The sequence below is a fragment of the Phytophthora infestans genome, genomic scaffold, assembly GCF_000142945.1.
Source record: "Phytophthora infestans T30-4 supercont1.1 genomic scaffold, whole genome shotgun sequence".
NCBI lineage: Eukaryota > Oomycota > Peronosporomycetes > Peronosporales > Peronosporaceae > Phytophthora > Phytophthora infestans.
In genome coordinates this window covers 2,102,235-2,121,890 of record NW_003303758.1, presented here as the reverse complement: position 1 = coordinate 2,121,890, position 19,656 = coordinate 2,102,235, and the positions used below count along the sequence as shown (strand labels likewise).

The following is a 19,656-nucleotide window of genomic DNA, read 5'->3' as shown; positions in this document are numbered from 1 at the left end:
TTATTAGTAGTCTGATATAATGTTAATCGTGGTTCAGCAATATCGGTTCGAAGTGACCACTCCAATCTGAAGGTGGTGGCGGCCTCTAACCTCGACCTTCTTTCTCATTCTGCAATAGGGGTTATCACGGTTGGAAAGAAAGTATGTTTGGACAGCTAATTGAGTCAATCCTTCATCCGTCAACTGCGAGGGCCAAAATCGTGCAGGTGAAGCTGGAACTACCGCGTATTTAAAACCAACCAAATCAAACCTTCTGACACGGTTTTCTACCAATCATAATTATCCTTCACTGGAGGTTTGCAACCTTCTTCTTTTTCAAGAAATGAAAAAAAAAACGGGACGCGAAGATTTGATTTGATTGGCCGGTCAAACATATTTTCCAACCGTAATAACCCCTAATACAGGCACATTTGTTTTATTGAATAATCCTGGTCGGGACTCATCTGAGAGGGACTTGTATCTAAAACAGAGTGATTTTAAAACATCGACATTGGAGCTGCTAATTGATACACATTTGGACCTAAAAATGACAGTATTTGGAGGTTTTGTCGGATGGTATACTGTACGCACGCCAACCGCCCCTGTCTCGCCTTCAAACGGCAAGGGGGAGGGGTGCGAAGGTGAGACCCACAATTGAGATCGACAATCTTCAAAATAAGCGTTAAACAAGGTATGAATGATTACATGCTTCATTTTGGACCTATTTCACGAGACATTCCTTAAATTGGACAAAAAATCACTTTATATCCTTCAGTACCTCACTGACCTCTCAATAAATAAACATGCCACTTTAAACAGGGTCGTTTTGCAGAAACGAAAATGTTCAGTAAAGGAGACTCAACCAGTGAGGAAGCCACCGCCGCATTCCTACCGCCTATGTTTAGAATGGAGGTCTTCCACACAGCGGATTTTGAATAATCCAAATTGTACGGAGCAATTTCATTAGCAGAAGGAAAATACAAAATACATTCATTTATTTTTTAAATAGTACACGCGAAATTAACACCCAACGATCGTATTTTTGTTTTAGGGCCTGTTACAATGTATGGCTCATTCGTTCTTGAGAGCCAATCACTAAGCAAAAATTGGATGATTGGATAAGGCAAAAAAATCGCCCTGGTTCATGAACTGGTCAGGTCCATGAATTGGTAAACTACGTCAGTCATATCTTATCCTCTCCCAAGTGAAACGGCTAGGGTGGTCACAAATCTACGATTTTGCTAAACATAAAATGATTTTGCTAAACATAAAATGTTCATGGCAGCCGTCCGGAAATATATCCAACTTTACGTGGGCCATCGTTGGGTCCTGGTCGTAACTTGCCCTCTCCGGCACAAAAACACCGGCTCCTTGGAGATACTGAAGAGAGAACTAGGCTACAAGTACATAGCATTTTTTGTCAAACAATAAATTACTACGTGTAGAACGCGTGTATCACGTGAGAAGTCATTAACCCTACAATTGGAATGACCCGCTTAGGTTACTGAAATATACCAGCATCTCCATTTTACCTACAGTATAAAACATTTTCGTGACTTGACTGTCGAGTTGTCGGGCTTAAAACTTTTGTGTGCCATCATTCCAGCTGTTGGCTCAGAACATTTGACGATCACCAGAGTCTGGAGCATAAGCAATGAACTGCAAGAAAGCGACCGCCGATACCGGCGGTAGGCTACCGGTACCGGTATCAAAACCAAGCGTAATACATGTTCGCCAAAGTGCTGGTCCAGCACCCCATCCCGGATTTGATCCTGCCAAAGCCTCGCCTGCTTTCCTATCATAACGTCGCAGGCTCTTTGCGGTTCGTATGTTGTGCGGTTGGCGCCTTGGCCCAAGGCTTGGTTTAAGTATGGGTGAGAATCCGGACCATTATCAAGGGAATTCTGGACACCCAGCAGCACGAGATTTGCCGCCATATTCTGCATTTTTCCGTCTTGGACGCAAGCCAGTTTGCTATTTTCTCTGTGTCTTGCGACTGATCCTGAGACCAAGAAGTGCAGACATGGTGCTCCGAGCGGTTCGGCTGATCGTCCAGGCATCTCTGCTCCTGCAAGTGCTCCAGTGTGGCGCCTCCGTAACTGGTGCTCAAGTAAATGAAAACTTTGAGAACACTGAGCTTACCTCGAACGATAAACTGGGAACAGTGGCTCCGGCCGACATCCCGTCTTCACAAGACGAGAATCTCAAGAAACAGGAAGAGCGTGGCTTCTTTGACTGGTTTGGCAATGGCGACGACACGCCTGCCCCGGCTGCTGACGACAACTCCGGTAAATATGCGACTACGACACCGATCCCTGGCACGGCTGCGCGGCCGTCTACGAGTAGTCTGATGTCAAAGTATGGTAGTATGCTCGGTGACTTTACTAAAGACACGACGCCGGCCTCGGAAGCCGATGAGCGCACAACGAGCGCACGTAGCGCTGCCACCCGTGCCACCTCGGACTCCTCTTCAGGTAGTACCTCTGGCAGCGCGGCAGCAGAAGTCAAGCCGAAGAGAAAGAAGACCAAGAAGCCTGTGGTTGCCGCCGCGTCTGAAAGCGGAGAGAGTGCAAGTGACGACGATGCCAGCGAGGCGAGCGCTTCGGGCAGTGAGGCAAAGCCCAAGAAGAGGACAACCAAGAAGACGAGGAAGCCGGTCGTAGCTGCTGCGTCGACGTCTGAATCCGAGGATGCCTCGACGTCTGAATCCGAGGATGCTTCGGGCAGTGAGGCAAAGCCTAAGAAGAAGACAACCAAGAAGACTAGAAGGCCGGTAGCAGCTGCTGCATCGACGTCTGAATCGGAGGATGCTTCGGGCAGCTCGGACGAGTCGGGAAGCGACGATCTGTCGGATCTGCTCGGCAGCTCGGCGGGTTCCGGAAGCGAAGATGACATGTCGGCCCTTCTCGGTAGCGCGGGAGGTTCCGGGACTGACGACGCCTTATCAGCTCTGCTGGGGTCGGGAGTCGGTGGCTCGGGTAGTATGCTTAGTTTCGAAGACTTTATGAAGAATTACGGTAGCATGTTCGGTTCGGGAAGTAGTGCTGTCGACCTGTTCGGAGACCCGAGCACGCCCCAGAACAACACGATTGACGACGAAGATATCATCCTCGGCGAACTGTACGGTGGCAAGGAGCACGGCGACGCCTTCTCGGACATCAGGAACATCAAGTTTGGTCAGATGATCCTGAACATTACAGTTCGCGGTCAAGAGCGCGTGGATTCCATTGGTATTACAGTGATGACTCAAGAAGCTGTTGGTAACCTTGTGCACGGTGGTGAAGGTGGTACCGAAGGATTCATTGAACCGGAGATGGGTGACACTATTGATACCGTCGAAGTACACTGGGACAAGAACAAGGGCAAGACGTGCATCTTCTACCTCAAGATGGCGACTTCTGGCGGTAAGACGATTGCGACGGGAACGAAGACGGCCAACAGCGCCGTCATCAAGCCGCCCAAGGGCTACCAGCTTGCTGGATTCCATGGTCGTGCCAGTAGTTCTGGTATCTTTTGTATTGGTGGAATCTTCACCAAGCAAGACGCGACGGATCTCGCAGTCACGGACGTGATGGCCATCTCCAGTAAGGGCTCTCCTGATATCTACAACTACGACACCACCATTCGTAACTGGGTGGGACCTCTAGAGACAGCGAGTGACAACGCCTGTTACCAGAAGAGAGTCGACGTCAGCAGCAAGGGAATGTGTCCGTCGGGTTTCAACAAGGACGACGACAGGTGCATCACCCAATGTCCTCTCAACTACCCCATTGACTGCTTGATGGAGTGCATGCCTCAAAACAGTGACTGCACCCAGTTGATTGTCGCTAAGGTTTCCGCCGTCGTTGCTGTCGCTTTAAATGCCGCTACGATGGGTATCTTCGGTACGCTGGTGGCTGCCTACAGAACCGCTAACTTTGCTCTCACCTGCGCCATCAACGTTGTGAACGCTGTCAAGTCGCTGATTTACTACCTGCGTTACAAGCAGACCTTGATCCCGACTACGGACACGGAGAAGTTGATGGACAAGGCGTTCCAGCTGCAGATTGTCATTCTTGACTTGCCTCTGGCTATCTGTTCTTGCCTGGGCATCAAGATTCCTCCTAAGCTCCAGTTCTCGGCTACCATTCTGGCTGTCGTGTCGGCCATTGTCATGATGGCTGTCATGGTCGGTGAGGCCCTCTTCGCGTCGTCGAACAACGTCATGCTCATGCTTCGTGAGTCGGGCGCTTTTAACACTTCTGCTCTGAACGGAGACACCATTGAGCTTGATACGTTCCTCAACACCAAGAACGGCACGTGTGGTTACGAGATGAGAACTCTCACTAACCGCGTCATGGGCAAGGTCTACGAAATCCGTAACAACACGCCGAATGCTGATGCCGATGATGTACGTGTTGAGGTGAGCAAGTCGTCCATCATTACGGATGACATCCCCATTGTGACCAACCACTGCATGGGTGATATCTGGACCAACAAGACGGGCGCGTCGTCGTACAAGACGCGCAACCTGCTGCGTAAGACCCTCAGTGTAATTGTTGACCAGCTCGTTGAGGACGGTACGACCGATATGGGTAAGCATGTGACCAAGAAGGAGAAGGCTCTCGAATACTCGAATATGGGTCTTTTCGTGCTGTCCATGTTCGATCCGACGGGTATTGCCTGGATGGCTTCCGAGTTCGTGCAGCCCATTTGTGGACCCACTGAGTACCTGGGTGAGATCGATGATGGTACGCTGTACGACGCTCTGGGTCTAAACACGGTCGACCAGGCGTTCCTGGGAAGCTACGGTGTGTGGAAGAAGAAGGGTGATGGCTCCGTCACGGTTTACTTCGAGAGTGTTGACAAGTTCCCTGTGTCTGTGGTGATCACGTCCGGTGGTGACAAGCTCAAGGAGGTCAAGGTGCCTGCTAACGGCAACGTCACGTGGACATCTACGGTGGAGGAGCTTGGTGACAAGACTCTTTACCTTGACCGCTGGCGTCCTGGTCTCTTTGGCCTGCCTGGTACGGGCGGTGGTTCGCTACTGATGTGGATCCCGCGATCGTCTGAGGGTGGCCAGCTTGTTCTTCATGCTCGCTTGAATGTTAGCTAAGCGGATCCATCAAGTCATTTAGCGTAGTGGTACTTCTCGGAAGATAGGAGAAAGTTTGTCCACTTGTTTAAACGAATACACCAGATTATGTTGTCATGCGTTACATGTACTGCTCCCTTTTTTATGCAATACTAAGGACTAAAGAAATGAGCTCATTTTTAAATTGTTGGAATGCAAAGTACTAGCACTAAGTAAATAAACGAGCGTTGACAAAAAAGTATTATTGCTAAATCAGATACCGATTCAAACTGATACTTCTGAAGTAGATATTAGTAGCACTTAAGTACGACGTTTATTCATACTTAGTATTGCTGAGGAAAGTCTTCGGATCGAAGAACTGAGTAGAAAGCGTGTAATATTCACTTGTTAATATACAATTGGACAGAAAGGATGCTAAAGGAAGTATTTGTTTTCTACAGGGCCTCGGGGTCCACTACGAGCCACATCAAAACGGGTATTGAGGCGTTAGTAATGCTCAAAACTGGACCACCCGTACGAGCTTTGAGCCGCCTGTTTCTCTAGCTGTCGCCACCATGTTAAACGACATCAAGTAGCTTTTAGCAACCAAGGAAACGACCAATTTGTTCTAGCTAATCATTTCAGTCTGAAATAATTTGGCGATGTCATTCGGGGATGGATGTGATGTCTAGTTATAAGGAAAAAGAAACACTACATTATGAGCCTTCCTGTCACTTGTCTCGCAGCAAAACACCCTTAAAAGCTCCGGAGCTATGAGCTGACCTAGAGCAACCTAAACGGTGAGCTCCAGGACTCCCGATAATGGCATTGATCGTATTTCAAATTTCGAGGCTTTTTTGCATTATTGATCAGTGTTCTCGGCGTTCACGAGCAAGTATGAGGGACAAAGTAAATTGCAAAGTGATTAAATATAAAGAGATTGATACCTGGCACTAATCCTGCTGTGTCCTTGTCTGTTTGCTCCTTGGTGAGGGCTTGCACAGCCTCTCCTTGGAGCACCATGGACTTCGGCTACATCTCGTGCGTCCAAATATATGATCCCAGACTTGATATCTCACCAGCTGGTCCATCTTCACTGGGGGATCATCAAGCCACACGGAAACCCTTGGGCTTTAGCTTCGTTCTCCGCTTTCAGCCTAGGATCTCAGGCTTTGTATCTCACCCGCTGGTCCATCGCCACTGGGGAGCCACCAAGCACTGCATACACGCAAACTTGGTGATTAGTAATGATCACGCCTGTTCGCCACCTGATGGGGGGCATCATATCAGCTGGCGGCTGATTCTCCCCCCCCTCTCCCCCCACGAGAGCGTCGGCGGCGGCGTTGCGGCTGGCTTGGGCGTGCTTGCGCCTCCAGCATCGCCACGACATCGAGTTTATTGTGGTACGCCTCACAGTAGCGCTCGAGTAGGACTGGAACGTCTGAAGAAAGTGACGAGTAGCTCTCCCACGTATTTTCGAGCTCTTCGGGACCGAGCCATTTGACCTCGACCTTCCATTGCCGAGCACTGGAATTGAGTCGTACACCTCGGAACGCTTCGACACAGTGCCCTCCCTGCGAATGCAGCGCGTACTGCAACAGATCTTCCGTGACCTATTGGTCCGCCTCCGCGTAGAGCCGAATTTGGGAGACATGGTGTGTTGTGATGCGTTGGGGTGGATAAAGGTCCTCGACCTCGAAGATCCACGCGGTGACTGCTCGAACAATCCGCTTAGGTCCTTGCCCCTTGATCGCCAGCTTGTTGGCCAAAGGAAGCATTCCCTGCCACCAAAATAAAGTCGTCAACAGCGAAATTGGGCGGCTTGGACCGGGCAGCTCGGCGTGTTCGCGCCTGAATACGCCGTTGGTCACTGGTGTTCGCCACCTCATGATGCATTTCTTCCAGAGCACGTGCCATTTCGGTCAGGTGTGGCTGCAAAGAATCTCAGCGTCCATCGAAACGACCTTGTTTTATCAGTAAACATTGTCGCGAGCGGGGTCACCACAGGCAGACCTGTGAGCGCAGTGAGCGGGGCGATACCACCGAGTCGATCGGAAGCTTGCTGGTTCAGGGCGCCTTGAGCTAGCCCGAGCACGCCTGACCACTTGGACGGTGCCATCCTGCGCTCGCCAAGAATTGCACGCATGCACTTCAGGAGAAGTCGGTTCACGTCTTCGATTGTCCCGTTCGCCCAGGGGCAATATGCTGTTGTGAAGAGATGATTAGCTCCCACCGCAGCTGCGATCTGCTCGATCACCTGGTTCAGGAAATGAGTACCTTGATCCGAAACCCACTGCGGCACCACACCATGGCGGTTGAACCACGCAAGTAGAACCACAGCACACGCGCTAGCGTCCGCTGCTTCACTCGAATACAGCTCCACAAAGCCGCTGAAGTCGTCTTTCATCGCCAACACGTATTTGAAGCCAGTGTCTTCGTCCACCAGCAGCGAGATAAAATCAAAGTGTAGGACCTCGTTAGGCTTTGTTGCATGGATCGCTGGTCCAAACGGTCGAGGTTCTAGTCAGTTCCGGGTGGCTACACAATGTAAACAGTCTTGTACGAAGCGAGTGACATCGGCGCTCAGTGTGCGCCACCAGCACTAGTTTGCGATCGCTTCCATAGTGGTTTTAGCGCCACGGTGGCCGCTACCACCAGCTTGACAAATGCGATGGATGAGGTCCGTTGACACCTCCGGTATCCACAGCAGGTTTCCACTCAGCACAAAGCACTCTTGTTCGTCGCCCCACTGCACCTGGGCAGGATGGCCATCTTGCTCATGCTGAATCGTGCGGATCTAGTCCATGGTCGGCCTGTTGAACTCGGACGAAGCCAGCGGCGAGATAGGCGGGACAACAACAACTTGGTTGACATTAGCAGCGATGCCTTCACGTTGGTGACACCACAGCCCCAACGACTCAGCATATCAGCCCATACATTATCGGCTCCCTTGACATGCTTGATCACGGATTTGTACGAAGTCATGTCCATGGACCATCGCTGAAGCTTGTCAGCCTGGTAGCGCTGCATCGGACCGTCAGTTGCGGACAAGTTGAGCATGTACACGAGGTTACGATGGTCCGTAAACGAGTGGAAGCCACCAAGTCGCAAAAGCAGGTACTTCAAGCGCTTCGCCGCCTTAACAATCGCGAAGGCCTCCTTCTCAATTGTCGGCCAGCATAATTGAGCACCCGTAAATTTGCCACTGAGAAATGCTAGGGGCTTGTGATTTTGTTGGTCGGGCGGTTTCGCCAAGTCTCCTTCATCCACTGCAGTACAGACGGCCGCCCAGAAGTCTTGCGACGCATCGATGTACAAGGCGACGGCGGTGTTCAGGTCGGGATGTGCAAGCGGAACCATGGCAAGTAGTGCGTTGCGGAGCTGCTGAAGAGCCTCTGTATGTTGAAGTCTCCACCCTAGCTCCACGAGAGAAATGCGGCCCAGCTGCTTTGACCTCCGCTTACCTGTACGCTTGGCCGCGTCGTCCATCACACGCAGCAACGGGTCCACTAACTCACTGTAGCCGGCGATGTTCTGCTGCATCCAGTTTGTGGCACAAAGGAATTGCTGGAGCTGCCCAGCATTTACCGGATCGGGAAGGAGACCAGTCCTTGCACTCGAGACGGGCGGTGCTTCACACCTTCAGCGCTCATGAGCTTTCCGCACAAACGTGCCTCAAGAAGGAAGAAATGACACTTGCCTCGGTGTAGCTTGAGTCCGAAAGGCTTACAGGCCGCCAACACGCGTTCCAACACGTCACGTGGTCCTCTGCGTGCCCCCAAAATGACATCCAGCCCCGCCAGGATACCATGATAGAGGAGTGGTTAGAATACCTCCTCCACCACATGCTGACAATACGCCACCGAGTCCGTGCCTCCCATGAGAACGCGCGTGGGCGTGATTATCCCACGGTGCGTCACAATAGAGAGCATCTCCTGCGAGTCGGGATGCAGCGGAAGCTGCCAGTAACCCCGAAACCAGTCGAGCGTAAAGCAGCACGTCGTGCCTTCCAGCCGTCCCAGGGCCGCATCGAGTATGGGCATCGGCCACTGGATGGGACCCGTTCGCTCATTCACTCGCCTTGTGTCCACCGTCATCCGATAGGTTCCCGGCGTGCTCTTCGATACAATCCGAGGTGGTGACGCCCAACGGCTACGCGAGTTTACATACACCAGTCCCGCATCGAGTAGTTCATCGACGTGCTGCTATAAATACTCCATGTGAGCCGGCGGATACCGGCGTGCATTGGTACGCACAGGAGTAGCTTCTTAACGGAGGCACACGCGCAGCGGTTCTACCCGCACTGGGGGATCATGACCGAAGGAAGTCCGGAAGACATCTTGATACTCCAGTAATAGCAGCCTCAGTTGTTCGACCTCAGCTTCCCCCAGACCGGCGAGGGCAGCTTCTTCCACGCGCTCCTGTAAGATCGCAGCGACCTGGTCACCTTGTTTTCCATCCAGCTCCGGCATAGCAGCTCTCAAGTCCGTTGCGTCGAGACGGGCTGGGTCCGAGAGAGAATTATCACGAATGAGGCAGATTGACGCGCTCCCTTCTCCGCCACCTAGCTCCTGCAAATCCCACTCCTGCTATGTGTCACACGCTCGGGCCAGAATAGCATCAGCCGGATACCCGAGGTGCTATATTACGGGTCTCGACAGGACCAGCACGGGCTTGCTCGTTTCTTCTTCAAACACCCATGCCCGCGTATTGCGACGAAGCAAGGGGCCTGCCCTCGTGCGAAGCTGAATCACATTGAAGATAACAAGCTGCGTCACGTCGAAGCAGCTGCCATCATACGAAGCCAACTGCCGAGACGGACACTGCGCCTCTCGCACTGCAGCCCCACTCCGCAGCAATTGTTCAACCAAACCGCGGCTCGCCACATTCACGCCCGCCCCGGAATCCAGCAGGGCATCATGAATGTCGAGAACATTCTATACCCTAGTCATGCATGCGCTGCTCGGCTCGATCGGAGTTTCGTCGCGGCGAAGCGCTTTGACAGCGTGTACAGGGGCCCATCCCTTCGCCTGCGCCATGGGTTTTCCTGGCCTCGTCTCCCTCTATTTACGTAGAAGGTCTTCTGCCTCGCCGGCTGCTGCATGGGGACAGTCCTTACCGCGATGAGCCTCGCTGCCACACTTCAAGCAGGTCCGCTTGTGAGGAGGCGGCTTGTTCTCTTCGGTGCGTGAAGACTTTTCAGAGGACTTTTCCGGCTTCCTCCTGCTCGACTTCGCCACCGAGACGGCGGACTGGCTAGCGGGTTCCCACCGTAGCGATTTCTTACAACTGGCACGAAGCCACTTGATAAAGGTGACGACATTCTTCAGCAGGTGCTCGTTCGACTCGCGCGCCAGCTCGTTCGACTCGCGCGCCAGCTCGTTCTTCACGGTCTTCTTGATCTGCTCTGGGGCCAGGGCATCCATCAGATAATGGACGAACTTCTTCGGCTCGCTATCGACCATCCACTCCATGTTCTCGGTCTCGAGCACTTGGTACATTGCGTGTTCGAGCTTCGAGACACGTGAGTCGGCATCGGTAAGACTTACATCCATCACCAGCTTGCGGCTCATGAGCGCCTTGACCTTGTCGAAGTCCAGTTCGCCCGTGATCTTTCCTTCCCAGAAGTAGTCGATTCAATCGGCTTCTGTTATCGCATCGGTTGGTTTACAGATGTCGAGCAAAGCGATCTGACGACGGCGCTCGTCCTCGACACACGCACCAACGGGCATTCGGAATGGACAAAAGAACGCCGTTTCGAGGGCAGACAGCTGCCGGCAATAGGCTTCGTACTTCTCCATGAAGCCTTGTTTCTCTTAAGTCGTCGAGCCACGAAATTCGGAGGGGCTGAAAGCGTGGGCATTGTCTGGACGCACTTGCTCAGCGGTAGTCTCAGTTGAGCCTCATGTTCTGCACCGTCCACGCAGCCGCTTACGTCCTCCATGTCAACATCTTCGTCATCGCCATATTCTCGACGAGGCAGCGCAAAGGGGCCTCCGGCATTGCTCACAACATGAGTGCTAGGGCGACGCATAGGTCCTCCTCCAGCTGCAGCTTGCTCAGCGGTTGCTGGAGTTGGAGTTCCGGTTTCTACGGTACCGGGTACCGCCACAGTAGTCTCCACAGCCGCTTGCTCAGCAGGCCCAGGTGGCGGGGCGTCTTGATCAGGAAGGGTGAGCCCAGCCATTGCGGCTCAGGCACCAGATGCCTTGCCCAGTCACGAAGGGTCGACGTGCACGGTCGGCGCGTAGCTTGCTCAGCGAGTCGCTTGCACAGCGGAGTCTCTTGTCACTTAGTACACAATACTAAAGGTAGCTTTGATCAGTGTTCTCGGTGTTCACGAGCAAGTATGAGGGACAAAGTAAATTGCAAAGTGATTAAATATAAATAGATTGATACCTGGCACTAATCCTGCTGTGACCTTGTCTGTTTGCTCCTTGGTGAGGGCTTATACAGCCTCTCCTTGGAGCACCATGGACTTCGGCTACATCTCGTGCGTCCAAATATATGATCCCAGACTTGATATCTCACCAGCTGGTCCATCTTCACTGGGGGATCATCAAGCCACACGGAATCCCTTGGGCTTTAGCTTCGTTCTCCGCTTTCAGCCTAGGATCTCAGGCTTAGTATCTCACCCGCTGGTCCATCGCCACTGGGGAGCCACAAAGCACTGCATACACGCAAACTTGGTGATCGGTGATGATCACGCCTGTTCGCCACCTGATGCTCATCATCTGGGGCATCATATCCGCCGGCGGCAGATTAATTATACATTAAAATCTGAGAAGACCCGTCCATTCATAATGATCATTACATGTAATGGAAACCACATATCTTCCCATATATCGTCGATGTATGGACATATCTTCCCATATATCGTCGATGTATGGGAAGAGATGTGGTTTCCATTATTTACTAATGTGCATGAATTAATGTACTAATGCACTAATAGAGAGCCCTGGTGAGCTGGGTGCAAGCTCACCGAATCCGTTCGTAGATTTCTAACTGCTTTTGGCTAAGTAGAAATGACTCCTCTCTATCTGCTAAACTTATGTAAGTTAGCATTATCTAGGAGTTGCTTTAACAACTTCGCCATAGTACATGGTACTATTATTGACGCTTCAGAGTCCGTATATATCCTCTACTTCACACGGGCGTTAGTTAGGCCGCCACAAAGTACTTAAAGTAGTGCTGCGCCCTGCAAATATCTGCACTTGGAAGGCAGTGTCTACACTTGGCTTTTATTAACGTGTAAAGAGAAAAGCTGCTTGGAATTTTGGTGATATCCATTGCAAAATCTTCGATTAATACACTAGGAATGTTATAGCGCGGTCGACGTCTACGCTCAGCGGTATTTGTGGAAAAGAACCCAGAGCAGAGCCCTGCAGCTAGCCGAGGATTTTAATCACCTGTACATGCTATATTTATACCTCGAGCAAAGCCCAGCGTCATGATCCTCGTACTACAGTATTTAATTTTTCGCGAGTGTTGGAGCTTCGTAGGAAGGGTTTAAGCATGTAAGAAAGTAGGATTCTGCACACAATTACCTTTAACCTCTTGAGTGCGAGACTCTCTCTGCCCCCTCACCAGACAAATAAACTTGGTATGTTTTAGTATCATGCATCCCGGATAGGCGCACGCTAAACCCACCCCTGCCTATTGTTAGCATGTAACTCCCTGATAATGATTGCAAATCGAAGCGAAACATACAGTGCTAGCTTCAAACATGTATACATGTATTGAAGGCCAAAAACAGCCGGGGTGTGAGATAAAGGCTTGCCATCCGTGCACAAAGACGTTGTGATAGAAGCATATGCTATCCGAAAGGATGACGCTGTGATGCAAGCTACTGATTCGTCCATTGGCTCTGCGACGCGCGTTCACTTTGGCTGGTGATCCTGACCCTCTGTCACTTCCTCAGTTGATCACTCGACCTCGCTTGATCCCCCGTCATTCTCCTCAACACCATCCCTACTTGAGGACATTCGCGCTGGCTTGCGGGCTCGAATCATTCGCTTACGAGCCGAGTGTGGAAGCTGGGTCCCGTTTTGTCACACTTTGTGCCACAAGTCGAAGCAAGTCATGGGAGCGCCGTTGTGCATACGGCGAGCTTTATCACGCAGAAAAACCCTACAAGAATTCGGTCTGGTCTTCGCCGACTTTAGCTTACAATCACTGCAGTAAGTAGACGAATCTCCACCTTTCGCGTCATCAGAGCCTTTTAGCAGCGAGCATACCTTTCAAGCGCGAGTTTTCCGCTTCCATCCGGCCTTGTTATTACCCGGGCGCCATTCATCGTTCTGAACGCGTGTGTGAGTGGCTTGCGATCGTGGTGGCGGCGTCGACGGAGTCGTTGCAAGGATGTAGTTGTTGAGAATACCATGTCAGTCCTCCTCGTTCAGTTGACACAGCTCCAAGTGTAGCTCTGTCAAAAATCTGACGTGAGATATCTTTTGCTTTCCATCGGTCACACGTCTGGCGTTGTAGATAATGTACGCATTGATTACAGCGAGATCCGCCAGACCGAGGAACAGGGACTTGTAATATTGCTTGTATTTGATTGCCAACTGGAGCGAGTACCTGTTACATCACGTACATACACGATTAGATTAATCTTGAATTGTATATACAACATAACAATATTTACCTTTGTAGACGCAGCTGATCGTGGAAGTCGACTCCCCCCGTTAGCGTTTGATAGTCGTTCAGCACTCTGGGGCATGCGACTTCGGCCTGTCCACTGGAACAGGCCGAAGTTCCGCCTCACGACTCGATCCAGATCGACGCTTCCTTCAGCAGCAAGCATGTAAACGACCTTGTTATCCCACCAGCGGAGCGCACGGAGCCCACCAATCTGCAAATGGTCGACCACCTCGAACGTTCCGCGCTCAATGGTACGCGGGCGGTTCTTCGGAGCTTTTATCTTTCCTATTCTACCCTCTTTTTTTTCTCTCCGGCTATTGAATCAATAACCGGAGAGAAAAAAAAAGAGGCAAACCGACTGCTTGTATCAATAGTATTGATACAAGCAGCCCCAGTCGATCGGTTTGTATTGCATCGATAGAGTAGAAGCTCATGGCAAGCAACTGCATTGCCAACCGCACTGACGTACAGAAGCGATCCATGACAACAAGTCTCATCTTCTGAGCACCTGGCCCCGTAGGCCCGAACACCTCGCGAATAATCCTAACCACTGCGGCTGAGCCGGAATTGTAATCCGACAGCACTCCTTGATTTGGCTGCTCTTGTTTTCCACACTGTACCTAAAAACGGCACATACATAATAAGAGCCAACGTTACCATGTATGTTCACGATAATCCAACTTAGGTACAAAAAAAGAGAGCCCCCGAAGGAGCACTTGATACTCATCGGATACAGTAGGCAGTCGTAGAGTAGCAAAACATGAAAAGCTCAGTGCCCCGGCGATGAGATGTGTCTATCATAAAGACACGCATCCTGTTGAAGCTTGACTGCGATGGCAACACGGCTTCATCGAACGCCATCGTTGCTAGAGGCGTGTATCCTATCTGGAGCCTCCGCTGCAACGTATCGATGACCGGGCAGAGCTTCCAGGATCGGTCGACAGCCGCCCGCTTGTCAGCATTTTTGCTGAAGTGCAGGTTTCGCGATAGATGCATAAATCGATCGCGCACCATAAATTGACCGGAGCACCCTCGAGGTATAGCGCCCTCGTCAGTAGTTTGCCAATGTTGCTTCAGTTTTCTTTATTTGGCGCAATTATGCGGACCATTAGGAGACCAATGAAAAAAGTAGCTCTCTTGCGGTAATGTCAGGAATTTGCAGAAGACCATCTCTGATATCTTCCAGATTTTTGCGTTTGAAGTTCGTTTTTTTTGCTCCAGCGAGTTGCCTCTTGAACACACCGTCAACCCGCTCATTCATCACTTCTTTGAAGTAAGCGTTACTAGTAGATGCCACAGACTTGGTTGCATAAAGAAAAGAAAGACCCAGATGGTGTATTAGCTGCCTTCAACGCTTCAGGAGCTGATCCTTCTTCTCCATTATACAGCCTAAGATAATCCTCTTGCATGGCTGTCGACGGCCGTGGTTCGTATGCATCCATTAGATATTCGTAAGGCGTCTGCTTCGTAGATTGAGACCATCCAGATGTTGCCATCGTTCTTAGCATTGCGTTTGATACATTGCCTGTAGCGATAGAGGCATACTCGCCGGCTGCTGCAGTCACGTAAGCGCCAAACATCAAATCTGGCTGGGGAGGTTCATCTTCATCGATATCAAAGAACAGTTCACCCTCTCCGGCGATCTCGCTGTCGTTCCAACCAGCACCTTCATCATAATCGCCATCGGAGTCAAGCGCAGCATACTTTTCCACTCCAGCAACTGCCATTTCTCCGACTGCTTCAGTAAGTAACCGCGTACATACACGTTAGGCATAATACTTATCATGTATATACAAGAATTAACCCACCTCGAGCTGTGGTTATTTCAACTTTCTCTTCTTCGTCTGCAATTAGCGAGTGTCCATTAAGATAAGACGGGCTGCTAGTCGTGTCCGTGTCAGCTGCCTCACTTATGATGTAGCTCAGATTACGTCGAGTCTGAAGGGAACGAGCTTATTGATACCAATACTATACACCATAGTGAGTAACTGGACAGTTGGAAACGTGAATATACATATTCTTACCCTTCGTTGAGCTTTGAAAAGTCTCAACATCAGCGCTAGACTCATTATTGGCAATGGTTGTGTCGTGAGGTGAAACGGATCGAAGTATAGCGGCAGTAGGATCGACATGTGGAGGTGTAGCAGGACTCGCAACATGTCTGATAGGATCGGATTCGCCTACTGTACACATTATCCCGACATACACGATTACAGTTAGCTTAAACGTGGAAGCATACAACATAAGCAAATCATACCTCCGCCTAAATACTCAGTGCTCTCTTCTGCATCTGTGCTTGAGAACTTGTGACTGGGAACCGTCTTTAACGGATTTTGGCCTTCCTTCGGCTTTTTATTGGCTGCATCAGAAGGATCTCGTGGGCGCATGGGATGTTTAGCTTGGTGCAGAGCACCACCTTGTCCGCTTTTGCGTAGCTCCGCTAGAGAAGCTAATAAAACTTAGCAAGTAATGTTACAAAGGCAACAAAGCTATGAAGCATTTCCTAGGTCGACGCTGTCGAGGTGCTTCATGAGCTCTTCTTCGCGAGCGATAAAGTCTTTGCCGCGAACGCCGCCTTTCTTCTTCTTTCCGGGCATCAGGTACGCGTAGTCGCTGGAGCCCCGCCGGCTTGCTTGATTTCTAACTAAGCTTTGTTAGCTCTCGTTATCTTGCCTGGAAAGCCATTTACGCCCTTGCCTGCGAATCTGAATGTGAGGAAATAATATGAGTGGTGTACCGATCGTCTAGCTGTAAAACTGAATATATGACAGGCCGGCACATCACAGTTCCTCCATAACATAATTGTGTAGTGGCTTTATCACGCATCCCCGACTGTGAATTTTGTTAGGAGGAAAATGTTAAATTCTCTATGCCTAACGGTATATATTGGTCAATACAACCCCCCAGTCAAAAACCCTTAGCGTGGACCGTACACGATAAGAAATCACTGATATCATGTATGGTCCACGCTCTCGCGCTCAAGGGGTTAATTAATAATATCGTGGATGCGTATTTCAGTCCGTCAAAGCCACTTGACATCGCTTCGCAGCCGCAGCATCTGTGATCACAAATTCATGCAATCGGGTATCCATGGCAACCAGCCCCATTTGTACGCATTCAATTGTGATGGTCATCATGACCTGCCGTTTCCCGGCGATGACCCGGAGGGTTGGCTCGCCGGAGCCTTACGCTTCTTGCGCAGAAGTCAATAGGCCCTAAAGTGATTAGTGCTATTGCACACGAAGCATCGGCGGAGGCCGGTGCACTGCTCCGCAGCAAAAAGCTCCGCTTCTTCGTCTTCAGCATAGCTCAGCTCCATCGGCTCTGAATCGCTCGAAGAGATCGCGCTGCCAGCTCCCCAGCGAGGTCAAGCCAACCGGAAGTTGTGCTCGCCATTCAGTGCCCCATCCATCGCCTCTTCGCAAGCGTTAGGGTGTACGCGAAATACTTCCGCTCGAGCTGCGCTTACACGACCTACCTTCATGAACACAGTCACGGTGACCGGTTCCAGAAGAGGGTCCGCCGAATTTTGGCGATAGGAGCTCGCAACGTTGGGACATAGTCCAATAACTCCTTCATACCCTGTCGGGTAGCAAGTAATTTCGACCAAATACGATACGCCTGATTTGACGACGCAAACACGCGCGAAAGCTGTTGCTTCAGATGATCCCAAGTAGGAAATGTAGCGTCGACTGACGTGCCGCGCGTTAGTGCTCATTCGCGTGCGCGGCCTCCACGGCTGGCGATAGTCAGCGCCGCGCACTAATACTCAGACTGAAGCAGGGCCGTTCCCATGGCCATCCCAACCTCACCGGTCCAGAGAAGAAGATTTCTCTCCTTCCTTCCCTTCAAAGGCTTTTACGCTCACCATGAGCGGCTTCAGTGCCATAGACGCCTCACGTGCCATCGACACCGCCGCAGGTTGCAGCGCCCATCTTCTCTTGGGCGTGCTCCAAGAGCACGTTCTCGTAGCGTGATAGCGATTCCAGCCTGGCAATGACCGCCTCTGGACTTTGAGACGCAAGATGAGCCACGTTCTTCGGACCAAGCAAGGACATAAGCTTAGTAGGCGCGTCCTGCTGCGCCGTGGGCAAATTCGCGAACACGGTTTGTTCTATCCTCACAGAGAATATAGTCAACCGACCCAGGAGCGGGATTTACTACGAGTGCTACCTAAATGCAGCGGGGCTGCCGAAGCTTTAGCGACAGAGGAAGACGTTCGACTCAAAGCGTCACTAATACTAAGCTTCTTGTCCGAAGGACACTTACCGCCCACGTCCAGGGCTCAACGTTAATACCATAACTTTGTACTTCAAGCCCAGAAGTGTTTCATTTACTATTATTGCAGCCAAGCCGCCTAGGTGTAAATGTTTCTGTTTAGCTATCTAACAAAGTCAAATCTAATCAAATGCATGACTTGTGGCTTTCAGCCAGCGTACTGAGAGGCCTTGATAGCTCTCCGATTATGTACTAAGCGTTTCGTACTTCGTACCCTTGTGTGCGGTACACCATGTAACCCCCTTACACCGTACGTGTCCACACCAACCTGACTGTCGTACGACAGCGTTGATTTCGAAAACCGACTGCTTGGTGGCTCCGCTATGCTCACATCATCCTGGCTGACCTGCTGGATGACGAATCCTTCGACCAGCCGACAGTCTTGAAGGTGCCTTGCTGGCCGTCTCTGGTAGCAGCCTCCCCGGCCGGATCTTGGCCTTCTACTCGGTGCACACGCTACAGAATCTTCAATATGATCAATATGGACCTATTAGTTTATGCCATTCATCGACACCAAGTCCCAGGAGGCACGGGGGGAAGAGCTAAGTTCTGCTGTGCCTCGAGAAGGTAGAGGGCAACGCAGATCAGGTCCGAAGAGAGCTGAGCTTTTTTACGAGAAAAGTGTGTGCAAGCCAAGCTTGCTGGTCGCTCAAGCGAGCGCGAAGGGCTTTGCAAAACCGTGACAATGCTTGATTGACTCGGGTGCCTCGGGCAACTACGCACGTTGCACTACCCTGGTAGGGAGTCAGCTGTATGCTGAGGCACTTGAAGTATCAGCGAGAGATACCATCTATGTCCGTCTCGCGACGGGGACACTTGTGACTATGTCGAAGGTATTTGTTGACCTTGATGTGAAGTTTGAGAGCTTCAATAGCGTGGAGCCTTAGACTTGGATGCGAGGTATGCTCTCATCCTTGGTATTCCCTTTCTTAAACCCCATTATCCATGGATCCACTGGAGGACAAAAACACTAAAGGCTTCGCACCCTGCTCCTAGTGGATCTTTGGTGATCCATGAGCGCACCTCTGCTAGGAAGCAGAAGCGCTTTTGGCGCGAGCACGATGTCAAAGCGGCCGTAGTACTGAACATTGGTATGTCAGAAATTGTTAGCAACGAGGTTGATGTTTGCCCAGAGGGCGTACGTGGTGCGACACGTTATCCGCTGAGCGGTGCAGATAAGGTCAAAGACCAGCTGCTGGGTCCTGGTGGATCGAACGCGGAGTGGCGTGTATTCACTGAGTGGTACGGATCTGGTCGTTGACCTACCGCTGCGTGGCCCGAGGGCCGCGGCCCAAGAGATGCAGGTGAAGTGACAACTAGTTCACTGTTTGATGGTCAAGGACGTCTTGGTTCTCAGCCGAGTTTCTTGCGAGACTCTGTTTCCTTTTCGAGGAGTGATGGTACTGCTACACCCGGTGGTGGAGGTGGTGGAGATGTCGCCACACCGCCCTCATTCGACCGGGCTCGGTCGACGAAGAAGAGGCGAAGAAGACGCAGGGCGTCTGTAAAGGCTTTAACGTTGGACGAAGTGTCCAACGTGACGAGCAGTGAGGCTCCACGTGATTGCTGTGAGCAGCGGTACATACTCGTCAATGGATGGACGGGGGAGGTCGAAGGTGACACCAGCCTTGACACTCTGCCCGCTGTAGCGAGCTATGCAGACAGACGAGCTAGCCGAGGTGGACCAGCTGAGACCTGAGGTA

The 19,656-nt window shown here is 51.2% G+C and overlaps 1 protein-coding gene across 1 annotated transcript; it reads left to right on the top strand.

Annotated features, from left to right (window-relative positions):
* Positions 1–2,002: 2,002 nt before the first annotated feature.
* Positions 2,003–5,074, top strand: PITG_00375 (haustorium-specific membrane protein, putative; the record flags this gene model as incomplete). The annotated part of the gene is made up of 1 exon (XM_002908934.1): positions 2,003–5,074. The coding sequence occupies one exon, from the start codon at positions 2,003–2,005 to the stop codon at positions 5,072–5,074; it is 3,072 nt and encodes a 1,023-aa protein (XP_002908980.1).
* Between the last annotated feature and the right edge of the window lie 14,582 nt (positions 5,075–19,656).